Consider the following 17154-nt stretch of genomic DNA (forward strand, 5'->3'; position numbering starts at 1 on the left):
TGAATGGGTTCAGATTCCATGTTTAGCTCACCTGAGCCGAAGGCGCAAGTGAGCTTTTCTGATCGCATTTTGTTCGTCGTCCGTCTAGCTGTCCGTCTGTCTGTCCGTCTGTAAACTTTTTACATTTTCGACTTCTTCTCAAGAACCACTGGGCCAATTTTGACCAATCTTGGTACAAAGCATCCTTGGGTAAAGGGGAACTTAGATTGTTAAAATGAAGGGCCAAGTCCCCTCACCAAGGGGAGATAATCAAGAGAAGACAAAAAAAGGTGGGGTCATTAAAAAAATCTTCCCAAGAACCACTGGGCCGGAAAAGCTGAAGCTTATGTGGAAGCATCCTGGGGTAGTGTAGATTCTAAATTGTTCAAATCATGACCCCGGGGATAGGGCGGGGCCACAATGGTGAATCAAAGTTTTACAAAGAAATATACATGTAAAGGAACAATCTTTAAAAATCTTCTTCTCAAGAACCACTGGGCCAGAAAAGCTGAAACTTATGTGGAAGCATCCTGCATGGGGTAGAGTAGATTCTAAATTGTTCAAACCATGACCCCCGGGGGTTGGGCAGAGCCACAATGGTGAATCAAATTTTTACATAGAAATATATAGGGAAAATCTTCTCAAGAACCACTGGGCCAGAAAAGCTGAAACTTATGTGAAAGCATCCTAAGGTAGTATAAATTCTAAATTGTTCAAACCATGACCCCCGAGGGTTTGGCGGGGCCACAATAGGGATTCAAAATTTTACATAGAAATATGTAGGAAAATTTTTTAAATAATCTTCTCAAGAACCACTGGGCCAGAAAAGCTGAAACGTATGTGGAAGCATCCTGGGTTAGTGTTATACGGTAGATTCTAAATTGTTCAAATCATGACCCCGGGGGTTGGGCGGGGCCACAATGGGGAATCAAAGTTTCACATAGAAATGTATAGGAAAAATCTTTAAAAATCTTCTTCTCAAGAACCACTAGGCCAGAAAAGCTGAAACTTATGTGGAAGCTTCCTGGGGTAGTGTAGATTCTGAAGTGTTTAACATCAGTCCACATCGGCCTCGTAGTCCTTAAAGTATCAGTCATATTATCGAGCAATGGGGTATACGATGGACAACCAATGCGTTTTTTGATAAAAATGGTGTAGTTGCCGACCTGACTTACAATGGCCCAGCGATGCATTGCTAATTATAAAACAATGTTCCAGGGTAATCGTCCAATGTACATTACATTACTCATACATTGGTGAACATTGTTCGTACGTCGGTCGACTATGGGCCTGTGTTTGGTGATGATCGGCCGATGTCTGTTGCCCACCACTCAACCCCCCAATGACCTCAGATTCAACGGACATTTGACGATGCTCGGCCATACATCGGTCGATCCTTGAAAGATGTGTTAATGATGAATTGCCGATGAGGGGTGATGTGAGGCATCGGTAGAGACATCGCTGATTTAACTACAACTTATTTTCTACCGATGACCCCCCACCGATTCGCCAAATGGCCTCAGTCACTGTCCGATTACTATAAAAGTCCGGCCGGCAACCTCGCCATTTTTTTTATCAAAAAACGCATTGATTTCTCATCGTATACCCCATCGCTGGATAATGTGACTAATACTTTTCTCCTGGACATCAAGAAGTCAAACTTTTGGCATGATTGTAATCAGCATTGAGCCATCTACCAAAATTGTGAAATTCATATCCCCTGGGACAGGGGTTCTAGTGTTAGGACAGGGCTCTAATGATCATACTTAAAATGCAATAATTCTTTGAAAATCTTCTCTGTTCCTGAGTATTTTGAAAATAGACTGATATAAGTACATAATTATGTTGAGCAAGGGTACTGTGAAATCACTTATTTTCGTGGGAGGTTAATTTTCGTGGTTTTCAATGTATGAAGAGACCCACGATTTTATGTCCACCACGAAATGCAATTTTACACTTGCATTACTAATGAACAATTCTTCAACCACGAATTCAAATCCCCATGAACCACTATATTTTCCTCAAACCACGAAAATTGGACTCCTTGAAAATACAATTATATGATTTTACTGTACTTCGTTCAAAAAATGTGAATTTTTATGGCCCCTGGGGCAGGGGTTCAGGTGTCAGGGCGGGTCTCTATTGATTATATCGTGAATATGCAGTAATGCTTTGAAAGTCTTCTACTCTGCTCTTAAGTATTAAACAAACTAACTACATGTACATATACCGTTATGATAAGCAAAAGTACCTCTTCCAAATTCGTGAATTTCAAGGCCCCAGGGTCCGGGGGTCTGGTGTTAGGGCGAGGTTCTATTGATTATATAGTAAATATGCATCAAATCTTTGAAATTCTTCTCCTCTTCTCCTGCATATTAAATAAACTTGCTAGTTGCTACATACAATGTTATAATGAAGAAATATGCCTCTTCTAAAATTGCGAATTTCATGAATCCAGGGTCAGGGGTTCTGGCCCTTGGGTAATAAAACTTAGATATATTCCTTTTGGAAAAGTGAGACTGAGATCAAAAATGATCTCATGTAAGTTTTATTGCCTTGAACCCAGGCATTAGGGCGGTGTTCTATTAATGATACATGTATAGTGAATCTGTGTCAATATTTTGAAAATATATTCTTCTCTGTTTTTGGGTATTTCAAAATTTTGAATTTCTTTGCCCCAGGGTCGGGGTCTTTGGTGTTAGCACGGGCTCTTATGATTATAAAGTGAAAATGCATTACTTCTATGAAAACCTTCTCTGCTCTTTGGTATTAAACTAAAATATAGTTTGCATAGTTATCATGAGCAAGGGGTTCTACTTCTATAACTGTGAATTTCATTGCCCCAGGATTAGGGGTTCTGGTGTTGGGGTGGGGCTCTATTGATTATATAGTGAACAGAATTTTAAATTCGTTGAAAATGTTCTCCTCTGCCCCTGGGTTACAAGTAGCTGGGTATTTAACAAACTAATAATTACATACATATATATGACGCCCAAGGGTGCCTCTTCCAAATTTGTGAATTTCATGGCCCAAGGATCAGGGGTTCCAGTGTTAGGGCTGGGCTTTATTGATTATATACCGGTAGTGAAAATGCATTAAAATTCTTTGAAAATCTTCTCTGCTCATGGGTATTAACTAACTACATACATAATAGGGCAAGGAAGGGTGCCTCTTTCAATAATGTGAATGTCATGGCATCTGGCTTATAACATGAACCAAAGTCAATGGTTAGAAAGTTGTTGCCTGATGCTCAGGTGACCTATAAGGCCCATGGGACTCTTGTTAAAATATGTTAACCTTGGCCATTCCTTTAGAACAGTAAGTATCAGGGCTTTCATATTTCACAGGTGTATTCCTTATGACAAGACCTTCCTTTGGATATCATTTATGACCTTGGAGGTTGAGTTGCATTCAAGAAACTTCAACCATCACCATAACTTCTTATATAGGGGCATCAGTTTCACAAACACTTAATTTTTTTCCTTCTTAACCCCCAACCCCTCCCTTTTCTGCAAGTCTTGATGTTAGTTGATAATAATTTTCCATTTGTCCTTACAAGTGCATTATATAAATAACTCAGGTGACCATAAACCATATAATACAGACACAAAATGGCATCAATACAATTTTATTAAATAAAATAAAACTAGCTCAAAAATACAAAAATACAATGCATGAAAATACAATTGTTCATTTATTTAAGATAAAAACATACAAGGACACAGATTGGACTCAAGAATATAAAGATGTAAGGTTTTAGAGATCTTTTCCTTATATTTTGATGGTAAAAAACAAGACTTACATGTACAATTCTGTATACTTTTCTGATGTGATTATTATACCATTTAGAAATGCTTTCATTCATATGCATTTGCTGAGTGAATAAATTCAATTAATTTTGACAGGCAGTATCTCAGGGTTCCTATTCTGCTACTAACCCCCACCCCACCCCCAAAAAAAATAAAAAAAAAACATTATAAGCCATGGTCTTACAAGCTAATGTCATTTAACTTATAGAAATAAAATTGAAAATTGAACCTTTCCACATTGACCTGATAACAACATGTATGTACTTAAGGAATAACTACTGGGTATCTAATTTTTGGTTTCATGATATGATCAAGCGATTGGCTTGTAAGATAATTCATCATACACACCAATTTCTTTCAAGATCATTGTTCTGAAACCAAAAGATCTGAGTGTCATTCCATATATTTATTTACATGCTCTTGATTCTGTAAATTTATATGCTACAAGTCCCACCTACTGTCTCTTTCTTCATCCAGTCCCCCCTCGCACACAAATTTTTGTAAACCACGCTTATCAATGAATCAGTAGCTTTATCATGTTAATGTAGTAGTTAAGTACTTTTACTAAATGTATTTGTAGTTTTATCTTTCGCAAAGAAATTTAGAAGTGTAATATTTTCATATAATGTCCATGATGCATTTACATATTCATGTACTTGACTTCATATTCTAAAAAGATTGGCGTGAAAAAAAAAATTAAATTTCTTGAAAAAGTTATAGGGTACATAGTATTTTTTTTTTAATTCTGTAGCACCTTCAATGTAAGAATCCAACAAACTAACATTATTTCTAATGATAAAAAGAGTAAATTAATGTATATTAAATAATAACAATGGATAGGACTACAATGAGACAATATACATAAATATGGCAAATTTAAGATAAGATTGCAGGTAGACATACTTGACAACACTTCAGAGGTAGATTTTCTTCACATAACTCCCCTCTCAGCCTTCAAACCTTTATTTCAATTGTGAAGAATGTTGTTTATATGTTACAAATCCTATAAATTAAATCTTCTCACTTTCTTGGTTAGATTTATCACTCCCAGATTTAATGCTGACCTTTTCATCTTCTGGGTCCAAATAATTATAGAGTGGAAACTCACAACAACACAGACACTTAAAGGCCCCCGGGAGACAGCCGTAACATGGAGGGGGGACAGGGATTAGAGGACTAGTCCTTTTCTTGTATTCTAAGTAGATTTCATTCCTGTAAAAATAAAACAAAGAAAATATATGCTTACTTTCTATATGCTTCACTAAAATCTAATATCAAATAAAATAACGTGAAAATACATGAATGAAGTAAAAATAAGTAATCAAATTGGTTGATTTTCTTATGCAGGAGCTACACAGAATATTGTTTGTCTTAATACATGTACCATAGATTTAATACTGTGGTTCTTTTCTAACCACATTACCTTGCAAACATCATTCATATATCTGTCATCTAATTTCACAATTTGTTTTAAAGGCTTAGACATTTTCAAAACTATTTTTTATTACCTTCTCAGGACGAACACTTTGACTTGCTTTCAATGTCTCTAAACAGAATTAAGGCTGATTTGTTTGACTTACTTTCTTTATCTCTCGTCAGACTTTCTAAGGCTACTAAGTTAAGCTTACTTTCTATATCTCATTAGACATGTTCGACTTAGTTTCTATATCTCTCGTCAGAGTTTTCTAAGGCTACTAAGTTAAGCTTACTTTCTATATCTTTCGTCGGACTTTTTCTCCAGGAGTGGGATTCCACTGAGGAAGAGTAGGATGGCCATGGTAAACAATGGACTCAGAACTCCCGCCCACTTCCCATCTACGCAGATACTGGTACTAATGATAAACATCCCTATCCAGATGATGATTTCACCAAAATAATTCGGGTGACGAGACACCTTCCACACACCTACAATAATCAGTGATCAATTGTACGATTTTCTAACTGTTCCAGCAAACCCATGTAAATACAATGTACTACATTTTGACAGTACAACTCATAACAAGACTGCCTGTGTTCTAGTAAGCAGAATGCAGGTAGTTGTATCCATGATTATGAATATCCATTGCAGAGGAATATCATTTGTAAAGCAGGTCCCTACCTTTATCACACCATTTTCCTTTGTTGGCTGGGTCATTCCTGAAGCCAAACTTCTGGAAATCAGCAAAAGTTTCAATCAGTAGTCCTGTGACAAAGAGGAATGCACCAATAATGTCTTGTGGCGTCCAGTCATCATGGGGAGTCAGAAACGTGGCACTGTCTGGGGCATTAACAAATATTACAGGCAGGCTGACTGTAAACACCCAAAAGGCCTGTAAAAAGAAACAGAAAAGTAATTAGGTCAAATACCTGTAAAGATAAAAATTTGGTATTTGATATATTTGGTACCATGTAATATCTATTTATCCCATATGCAAAAATGTTTTTATGTTTGTTTTGACAAGAAATAATGTATACATTTCTGTTTTAAAAACAAAACAATGAGAATGCTATATTGGAAGCTATAGTCTATTCCACTGGTTAAAATGGCTTTCAGAAGAATCTTAATGCCTTTTTATGAGAAATGTTTATCATATTTTTATGATTATGTTACTGCACCTGAGCACAAACTGTCTATAACTAAAAATTGTATGAACTATCTGTAGCACCTGGAATGTCCAGAACCCTGCAAATTTAAGACAGTTTTCTCTCTTATCATCAAACCGATTGTCTTCCCCGATCTTGATGATTCTGTACAGCAGGTAGCCAGAGAGACGAAGGCCCCATATAACAATAAACACGGTCACCATGATCTGTCTCCACTGGTAAGTCTGTAAACAACAAAAATTTTTTTAACTGTTTTGTGAAAAGACATACAAATCTTATTTACAAATCTTTGTTCAACACTTGAAATTTTTTTCTGACATCTTTTAATGTGGACTTTATGGCATCTTCACTAGCCAAGGGTTTCTGATACGCTACTCTCCTCATAAAGAGGAGAGATACTTATCAGAAACCCTTGGCTAGCGAAGATGACTTTATGGAAGAGATAAGAGCATAAAAGGAGGCAATGAAAACATTATAAATATTTTGTATCAGATAAAGTGTACATGCAGAGTGAGAATTTGGGGGAGGACAGAATTGACAACATGTAGTACTAGCACTCTTTTTTTTTTTGAGGTAAATTGAAGTTGTTAACCTTTTATTGCTGTTAAGTTGTTGACTTAATCCTATAAATAGATTATAGGACAGGATCTGACCCATCTTCCCAAGTCAATAGTTTTTGATGGAGTGGAGCAGATCAAAAACTCTTGACTTGAGATGATGGATCTGACCAAGGAACTTTAATAAAAAATATTTACATTTGCTGTGTTTTTCTATGCAAACTGTGAAATTGATTTGAATACCATTGTCATGTATACATGTGCGTAGAAATATACACAGAGAATTTTGTGCTTAAACGTGACATCCCAATGAGTAAACATAGGTAATCAGAGACTACAGAGCTCACCTCAACGAATGTTGTCTTTAAGTAAGGCAAAGTCACACAATTACCCATCAAAAAGTGTACATCCAAAAAATGCAAAATTTATGCAATTTTGCTCTGGTACTTTGGAATAGACCTATATAAAAACTTCAAACTAGTTCTTCATCAAAATGTGATCAAAATCCAGCATCTGAAGCGAGTTAAGAGGTTTCATCCCTTGATGCATCATTTGGGCAAGTTTGGTTTATTTCAGCCTTATAGTTTCTTGGTGATAGAACTGCACCCATAACTTTTACCTGGTCCATTATCTGGAAAATGTATGTCGAATTCAGCATCCGTAGCAAGTCCATTAGTATGCATCCTAAGATGTATCATTCATGCGAGTTTGCACAACATAAGGCAAATAGTTACTTAGAAATGAAACCTGCATATAAATTTCACCTCTTCACTCATCCAGAAAAAGATGTAGGTCAGATTCAGCATCTGAAGCCAGCCTGGTAGAATGCAACCTTAGATGTATCATCCATGCAAGTCTGGTCATTAAAGAGCTCATAGTTACTTGGAAATGAATCCTGCATCAAAAACTTTAACCTGTTCACTCATCCAGAAAATGTAGGTCAGATTCAGCATTCGAAGCAAGTCTGGTAGTATGCATACTAAGATGTATCATCCATGCAAGTTTAGTCATTATAGGCTCATTGTAACCTGGAAATGAAACCTGCCCCAAAAAATTTAACCTGTTCACTCATCCAGAAAATGTAGGTCAGATTCAGCATCCGAAGCAAGTCTGGTAGTATTTATCCTAAGATGTATCATCCATGCAAGTTTGGTCAACATAGGACTTATAGTTCCTTGGAAATGAGACCCGCACCAAAAACATTTAACCTGTTCACTCAACCGGAAAATGTAGGTCAGATTCAGCATCCGAAGCAAGTCTGGTAGTGTACATCCTTAGATGTATCATCAATGCAAGTTTGGTCAACAAAGGACTTCTAGTTACTCGGAAATGAGACCTGCACCGAAAACATTAACCTGTTCACTCAACCGGAAAATGTAGGTCAGATTCAGCATCCGAAGCAAGTCTGGTAGTGTACATTCTTAGATGTACCATCCATGCAAGTTTGGTCAACATAGGTCTTATAGTTCCTTGGAAATGAAACCTACACCAAAAACTGCACCAAAAATGTTAACCTGCTCCAAGAACATTAACCTAGTCATTCCTTTGCTGAAATTGCAGCATCTGAAACTTTGACTTGTACAATGAAACACATTAGATGCATCTTCCATGCATGTCTAATCAATACAGGACATAGAAGTACTTAAAAAGAAAACTGCTCCAAAAAACTTAGCCTTAACCTGGGACGCCGACACCGAGGGTATAACATAAGCTCCCCCAACTTAGTTGTGGTGAGCTAAAAATGCAACAATATGGGGCACCGAGAAATTAAAATATTGAGTATACCTGGTAATTTTGAAGAACTTAAAAACATTCCTTAAATGTATGTTGAAGGTTCTAATATACATGCTCTTCTTATCATGATTAATTAAAGCAATATTTTTATAAATATTTTCCTCTTGTATAGTGAAAATTCCTAATTTTTCACTAGTACTTATTATCGCAAGATGGCTCTTTAACTTCAAATTGCGAGAATAATAGTTAATTTGCGAACGGACGGTTGATTAAGAGAATTTACATGGATTTAATAACCATGCATTAAAATAAAACCAAGTAATTGTATTTCACGACTGATGCTTCAAGCAAAATTACTGTAAACCAACTTTTATTGCAACGACTTTAATTCACGATTTACCAGGAGTAAACTAGTTGGTGACGATTAATTTTCATGATCATCCCTTTTTCGATCTGTTGTAAATAGACAGAGAGACTTTAAGTACCAGTTCGCAGCAAGAAATATTCGTGATGACGAGGCTGTCATGAATTTCGCGAAAATTTCTCGCACATGAATAAAAGTTGGTTTACAGTATGCGATAATTAATTCCTCACATATAAATTGGAATCTACAATAATTTTGAAGAATTTTTATTTTAATGGTTTTATGCACCCGGATTGATAGATCCAGGGCATATATTGTTTTTGTCCTGTATGTCTGCAAACTTTAACCTTCCCCATAACTTTTGAACCATGAAAGATAGAGACTACATATTTGGTATAAATACTCCACTATTGAAGCTCTTTCAAATGACACTAAAGTCAATGACCTTGTGATCTTGACTGTGACCTTTATGCTAAAAATAGCTTTTTTGAACCTTCACCATAACTTTTGAATCCTGAGAGATAGACTTCATATTTAGTATGTAGACCCTACTAATCAAATTCTTTCAGATGACACCATGATCAATGACCTTGTGACCCTGACTGTGACCTTTATTCTAAAGATAGCTTTTTTCGAACTTAGTTGCCACCAGGCGCATAGTGTTTCACAAACACATGATTACACATCTTGTTTTTTTTAAATTAAGATTCCTTTCCTGATGAATTATTTAAATCTTGTCAATCCAAGAGTGCTGTTTCATTAAAGTGTCATCACTTGAAAAAAGAATCATAGATTTACTTTTGTTTTCACTTACCTCGGCAAGGAAAAAGGTCAATACTCCCAGAACCACAAAATTAGTACCCCCAGCAAAGTCGGTAACCTTATCAAACTTGCATGTACAAGCCACCAAGAAAAATGAAAACTGCATTGCGACCGTCACAATGGCACATATCGCCAAGTTGTTTGTGTCTGCCTCAAAAACCAGCATATTTACTGCTTATTGTCAAAAGGTTTATTATCTACAATGAAATCATTCATGTTTAATACATAACCTTATCCACAAGCCTGACAATTAAGGTGATCAATTCGTTCTCTTGAACCAGCTGGGTTTGGTGTCTATTTTATTATATTTGCTGGAGTTATTACACCCAATTTGATGCCCTGTTCACACAGAGAGTTTCATTCGCAGTAAATTAATGCAAATTAAACTAATGCAAATTAAATTGTGTTCACACAAATCACAAAAGCTAAAATGAAATAAACTAATGCAAAGTAAAATTTATTTCTACAACATGTACAAAAAGGCTATTCAGTGAGGCTATTATGATACCATTTGTAAAGCACGTCATGTATTTGATATAAGAATCATAGTGGCTACAGGTATACATTTAGTGATTAACATACTTTCCCTTGCTTTTTGAACCAAATATAGCACAGATACCCAAATCTAACCACCAACATGTGTATTGAGACTGGATTCTGGCCTTATGCATGTGTCAAAATTTATTTCGAATTAACTTTGCTTAGCATTCACACGGAGTTAATGCGAAGTCATTTAATGCGCAGTAAATTCAAATTAAACTTATTCGCATTAAATTCTCTGTGTGAACGCTAAACGAAGCTATTTCGCAGTAACTTACGTCTAACTTGAACAAAACTCTCCGTGTGAACAGGGCATAAGTACACTCCATGTAGGGAAGAAGAAGAATTAGAAGACATTGAGTCATGAACATGTTTATAATGACCTAGGACTAAGGTGTGATCACAGGAGCTCGCTATGCTCGCGAAGCTCACCGATAGTGATAGGGTCTATGCCTGTTTACCATTTATTTTCTATTTATTGACAAAATTGCCAACTCCTGTGGTGTGATCTTGTCAGCTCGTAGGACTTCAAGTAAACGAAGATCACCTTGTCTTGTGAATTATATCTACATATCTCAGTGATTGAGGAAATTCGACAAGATAAACCTTGACGTTTTAGCGAGAATTTTTCTTAATGTAAATTAAACAAAAACAATGAACCATTTATTTTAAAATCAGTTACATATGATATGCCTAATTTACAAAACTGAATCAATTTTGGACAATTTCCAATTCAATTTGTACCATACAATCTAAAAAAGATCTGTCTTACCGACTTCCGTGAAAAATGTCGAGTTCTAAGTTATGATTCCTCGATCTTTCATTTAAAACGCCTGTGGTTTGTATAATTCATTGCTTTTTGTTACATAATCAATGCAGATGACACACATACACACATTTAAAAACGTGACAAAATGTGAAAGTCGGTCAACGGATGTTTGGAGATTGGTTCTCTTATCGAGACTGGAAACCAGTTTAGAAAGGGGGGGGGGGTATAATGCCCGGCAATACCTTTATTGACCTGAGTAAATTATTTATAGAGATTTTATAAACAAATAATTTTTTTTACTGGAAATGTCACAGAGTGACAGTTACTTGTTTTTTCATTTTATTTAGTATAATTATTTAGTACAGGTAGTAAATTAAGTTAGTGAAGTATAGTTAGCTCCCTTACCAAAGTAAAATTATTGCAGCAATATTGCTGCTATATTGCGGCAACATTGCAGCAAAACATTTTTGTCACCAGAAACAAGCTTTTTGGGTTAGTGAAATATCAAGTTAATTGGAGTTGTTAATTGTGTACAATAGGATTAGACATGATTAAAAAATTACAAAAGCTACCGACCTGTAAAAAGTGAGCTTTTCTGATCACATTTTGTCTGGCGTCCGTTGTCGCATAATATACGTTCCGGGTAACTTGGCGTTCCGGCCGGAACGCTAAATACCTATAATATTGGTTCCGGGCCATAATAAACGTTCCGGCCCGCGTAAGATTGGTTCCGGCCGTAAAAAACGTTCCGGGCAACCAAGCACCCTATGAAACTCTCTATTTATATTTAATATTGGCTGTTAATTTTAATTTTCTTCTTTCTTTTATAAATACTTTCGTATATGATACAGCAGGATTTAATCGTAAGACATACATATGTGTTTACATTTCAAGTCAGAATATGCGGTCTTTTTACCAGAGACATTATATATTTATTGATGTCTCTGATTTAAATATTATATTAATCCATGAAATTCCAGTTGATTATTTTGATTCTTTGTAAACAAAAGAAGGTGTGAAACTTGTTTACATTGATATACCCCCATCGTGCTGTTTTACGATAGACTTGGCTTCTATCGATACGAATAATTGCTCAGTCTTGCGAATCGCCGTAAGCACACATGACCACCCTGATCAGATGATAATGGTGATAGATTAATTATATTTACCATAAAATACTTTAATTATTAGGTATAATATTTTAATTTCCTTACAATTTTTTAAACACCCATACATGTAGTTGCGTTTTTTTTAAAACCAAATATAAAATAAATTAAAATACAAGAACATAATGGGAAACGAGTGCATGCCGGATCTAAAAAGGGAATTTATAATTTAAGCATTTAATACGAAGGAAAAGTGTTTCGCGTTTGTTGATTATTTTTCTTCGTCAGGTGAAGTTTTTTTTGTTTGTTTGTTTGTTTTTTTTTTTTTAATTTTAATGTTATATATCAACAAAACATGCACATGATCAACTTGGAAATGTTTCAATGACACGGCTAAAAACGTTTGAATAAAATTCAACTCATTTTTATTTATGCACGTAAGTACAAGTACATTTGTATTCATTAGTAAAAATAACACTGAAGAAGAAATGTATTACAGACACAGATCTGTATTTTACTATTTATATGAATAGCATTGTGAAGTCTGCTCACTCACCCACGGTCACCCACCCCTTCCCCTGCAGTGAACAGTAGACAAAAAACTTGATTTGCTTGGTATAAAATTTTCTATATTTTAATTAACAATTTGTTGAATGTGTTCAACAAACAAAGAAGTCTTAGTGGGGAAGGCAACCGCGAACGTTTGTTCTATCGCCTACCCGATTTTTCAAAAGACATCTTTGAATGACTTTTCCTATAGATATAATAGATTTTTTTTTTTACGAACTTTCAAAAACTATAATTATTTGGAAAAAAAGAAAAGGTTTCTCTTTAATTCTGATAAAACGTGTATTTCCGCTCTAGAACTCGATGAGAATGTAAAATCTTAATTTAAAATGAAAACCTGCAGGCATGCTTATGAATCTATCTTAGGACTAAGACATCTCTTAAGACGAACTTACGACATATCTTAGTCTTAAGTGAGGCCATCGAAGCTATCCTATCTTAGGAGACCTCTTAATCTTAGTCCTAACTTTAAGATGACTGCGGACCTTGTCATATCTTAGGTGATTTTAAGAAACGCTGGTGTCAGGAAAACAATTAAGAATGTTTTTTGTGTAAATAAATCAACTATTTACTGTAAATTAATGATTTCTTTAATGAACTGAATCCATTTATGAACATCATACCGTGTGAATATATGTATATACCTGTACAAATAGAAATGGAGAGAACAGTTAATAAGAATGCGCTCATTGACATACCAGGCTGAAGCTAGCAGCCAATAACAGCAGCCACTAAGCGCGTAGAAGCTAGCAGCCAATAAGGAAATTCATCAAAGAACTGAGAGTACTCAGACGCAGTACTGTTTTTGATACGTTATTTTAGATAATTAATGGTTAATGATTAGAAAATTAATGCAACAATTAATTACATTATAAATCAGATACTCAGAGGCAGTAAGGCTCACCTGAACAATTTTTTTTCTTTTTTAAAACCGAAAAATAAGAAATAAATTACTTTATAATTTTTATCCAATTGAACAAACAAACACTAGGAAATTGATAACCCCTCCCTTTTCAGCTCCTTCAGGGACCTCAAGATAATGACAGGGCCAATAAGCTAACCTGTAATTTGATTAATATATAACGACTGTAAACAGAAATATGGCACAAGTATAAACTAGGTTGAAGTATATTTCAAACATTATTACTGGGACAACTTAATGAATCTATAAGACTGTAAATTACTACTATCAGTAATAAGTGGTGGTGGTGCCACCAAGTGGTTCCAAAAGCATTTTTTATATTACAGGCAGGTATTATACCCATGATTTATAAAGTGATCAAAATTACTAGCCCAAGGATGATTATTTCCTGCTATCAGAAGGGGCTTTAATGGTACCACCAGGTGGTGCCAAGTGCATGGGTCATATTTCAAGCAATAATTTGTCATAAATTATTGGTGATTAAGTTTAGAGTCTTAGGGAAAATCCCTTGTTAACGTTTCAAAAGGTCCCAGGGACCGGAAAGGGCAAGTTATCTACTCTGAACTTTGGCTGTTTTGCATTTTATCCCGAAAACGCCATTAAAGATCAGCTATTACACGCCTTATTCTTGAAGTGTTCATCAAATGATTACTGGGGCAAGGTAGAGGGGCCCTAGGGCTATCATTTGCCACTTTCAGAATGGGGCTGTAGTGGCACCACCAAGTGGTGCCAAGTGCGTGGGGCATATTTCCAGCACTCATATCTTATTCATTGTCGACCTCCTGAATTAACTAACACTGGGGATGGGTAGAGGGCCTTAGGGGGTATCCCTTGACAGATTTCTGCAGGGTCCTGGGGGCTGGAAGATTCCAGTTTGCTAACCTGAACTTTGATGTTTTTCATCATTGTACTTTGGGAAAGGGGAAAAGGGCAGCTATTATACGCCTTATCCTTGAAGTGTTCATCAATTGATTACTGGGGCAAGGTAGAGGGGCCCTAGGGCTATCATTTGCCACTTTCAGAATGGGGCTGTAGTGGCACCACCCAGTGGTGCCAAGTGCGTGGGGTATATTTCCAGTATATTTTACATTGGGAAACGGGAAAAGGGCAGCTCTTATATTTAGGCTTATGTATATCTAATGTCACCTATAACATAATCTGTCAAACTGAATGCGACATTTGTCGCATATTTGTAAACAAAGTATAAACTCAGCAGTTCTATTGTATCCTAGGTTTTCAATTATTAACTCGATTTGTTCAAAGCTTAAACAAATCGAAATAATTTTTTTTGCAGAAAATCTGCAATTTTATTATACACCAATCGTATTTTTCAAAACTATTTAGTACGGATTACTGTCTTGTTCAACCAGGAAGTTGGAACTCTTGACGTAGTGTTTAGAACGTATCCCTTACAAGCAGAGAGCCGTGAGTTCGATACCGGCTGGTTGCATTTTAATTTTTTTTAAATTTTTTTTAATTTTTCTTATTTCTTCAGCCCAAATGACCTTTTAAAGTTGGAAAGGCCACAGGAGCAATAAGATTACTAGTATTTTCTTTTTCTTTATGCATAAGAATTTTTTTATTTCAATGGCAAAGCAAATATTTGCTTTTGTATGAATATTATATTAAATATTATTAACAAGTTTTCATTATGATTACTAGTATTCTCATTTATTTTTGCATAAGTTTTTTTTTTTCACTTTAATGGAAAATATTTGCATATGTATACATTTTATATTATATACCGGTAATATTATTTACAAGTTCACATCATAAGTTTAACGTTTGAAAAATCTTATTACCTTTAAAAAGTGCAAAGTTTCGATGTTAAAAATATGAGTCCATAACAGAATCTTTATTATATATTGCCAGTTTGCACCTCATTATGCCCCCGTAAACTAAGTTTTTGGGTATATAGTTTTTGTCGTGTCCGTCCGTTTACATCTCTGTCTGTTTGGCCGTGAAAACTTTAATCTTGTCCTTAACTTTTGATTTGATGGGGCTATGACTTTCATATTTCACGTGTGTACTCCGTGTAACAAGACTTTCCTTTTTGAACTACCAAATTTGACGTTTTGACCTTGACCTTGACCAACTTTTAAATTTTTTTTAGCCTTGTCCATAACTTTTGAACGGTAAAGGCCCAAACTTCCATCCTTTACATTCTCAGTATGTAATCTATGTGACAAGACCTTACATTGAATGAGTTACCTTGACCTTTGGACCTTGACCATGGAGATTTTAATACTTATCAACAAGATGTGTTTTTTGAAACACTATGCGCCCGGCGGCAACAAAGTTGAAAAAAAACATATTTATAGTATATAGGTCACAGTCAAGGTCACAAAGAACGAGAATAGTGAAGCATGCATACTAAATATGAAGTTTTTATCTCTCATAGTTCCAAACGAGTTATTTTTAGCATATAGGGCACAGTCAAGGTCACAAGGTCATTGACCTTTATGGCATGTGAATGTGCTTCATTATTGAAGTATATATTCCAAAAATATTGTCTCTATCTTTCTTCGTTCAAAAGTAATAGCGAAGGTTAAAATTGCCGACAAAAAACTGTATTTAGCGTATACACTGTTGGTCACAGTCAAGGTCACAAGGTCATTGGCCATGGTGGCATTTAAAAGAGCTTAACCAGTGGTGTATGCATAACAAATATGAAGTCTATCTTTTATGGTTCAAAAGAGGTAAAGCCACGAACCATCATATTTGGCCCTGTGTTTTTCACAAAAATCAAGTTTCTTTTCATGGCCGGTATTATACGTTAATTATAAGAGGACAACATACTTCTTTCCCTTCCGTAACTCATTTTGTAAAATAATGCGCTGTAAGGCACGTGCGATGGTTTGAAGATGCGACGGTTTCATAAAAACGTTAAAAAATGCCGATTTTTCGACAGATTTTCCCAAAATTAAGTATGGCCACAGTCAAGAACAACTTTTATACTTACCATATGTATAAATATTGCTGATACGAATCTACACGCTTAATATAATCGTTGTTCATACGTGTGGCCAATATGAAATATGCCTTTACATTTAAATTTTGATGTCGCAAAGAATCACCAGTTTTGCTAAACATTCGGTAATATTTGGTTTAAATAACAAAAGTTGTATAAAAATTACACAAAATATATTTTAAAAAATTGTCAGTAGTTTGTTTGAAACGATATTTATGGAGAGACATGACCTTCGATCTATATTATCTGAATTCAAAACTCAAAAACCATATGTTACATTTTTCTGTCAGTATGTGAACATGACGTTAAAAGTAATACATTATACGTCAATTGTGACGTCATAAAGACTGTAATTATTTTAGATGGTAATTGATTTTTTTGAAGATGAATCACTTAATTAAACTTTACTCGATATCATTAAATTACATGTA

The 17154-nt window shown here is 35.2% G+C and overlaps 1 protein-coding gene across 1 annotated transcript; it reads right to left on the reverse strand.

Moving 5' to 3' along the window:
- Positions 1 to 4489: 4489 nt before the first annotated feature.
- Positions 4490 to 11348, reverse strand: LOC134271443 (uncharacterized). The gene is made up of 6 exons (XM_062753641.1): positions 11161 to 11348; positions 9841 to 10045; positions 6434 to 6595; positions 5887 to 6097; positions 5498 to 5693; positions 4490 to 5000 (listed from the first exon to the last, which is right to left on the reverse strand). The coding sequence occupies exons 2-6, from the start codon at positions 10012 to 10014 to the stop codon at positions 4799 to 4801; spliced, it is 945 nt and encodes a 314-aa protein (XP_062609625.1). The 5' UTR covers positions 10015 to 10045; positions 11161 to 11348; the 3' UTR covers positions 4490 to 4798.
- Positions 11349 to 17154: the final 5806 nt, after the last annotated feature.

Source organism: Saccostrea cucullata, unplaced genomic scaffold, assembly GCF_032062105.1.
Source record: "Saccostrea cucullata isolate Sc308-1 unplaced genomic scaffold, CSIRO_AGI_Scuc_v1 ctg2778, whole genome shotgun sequence".
Taxonomy (NCBI): Eukaryota; Metazoa; Mollusca; class Bivalvia; order Ostreida; family Ostreidae; genus Saccostrea; species Saccostrea cuccullata.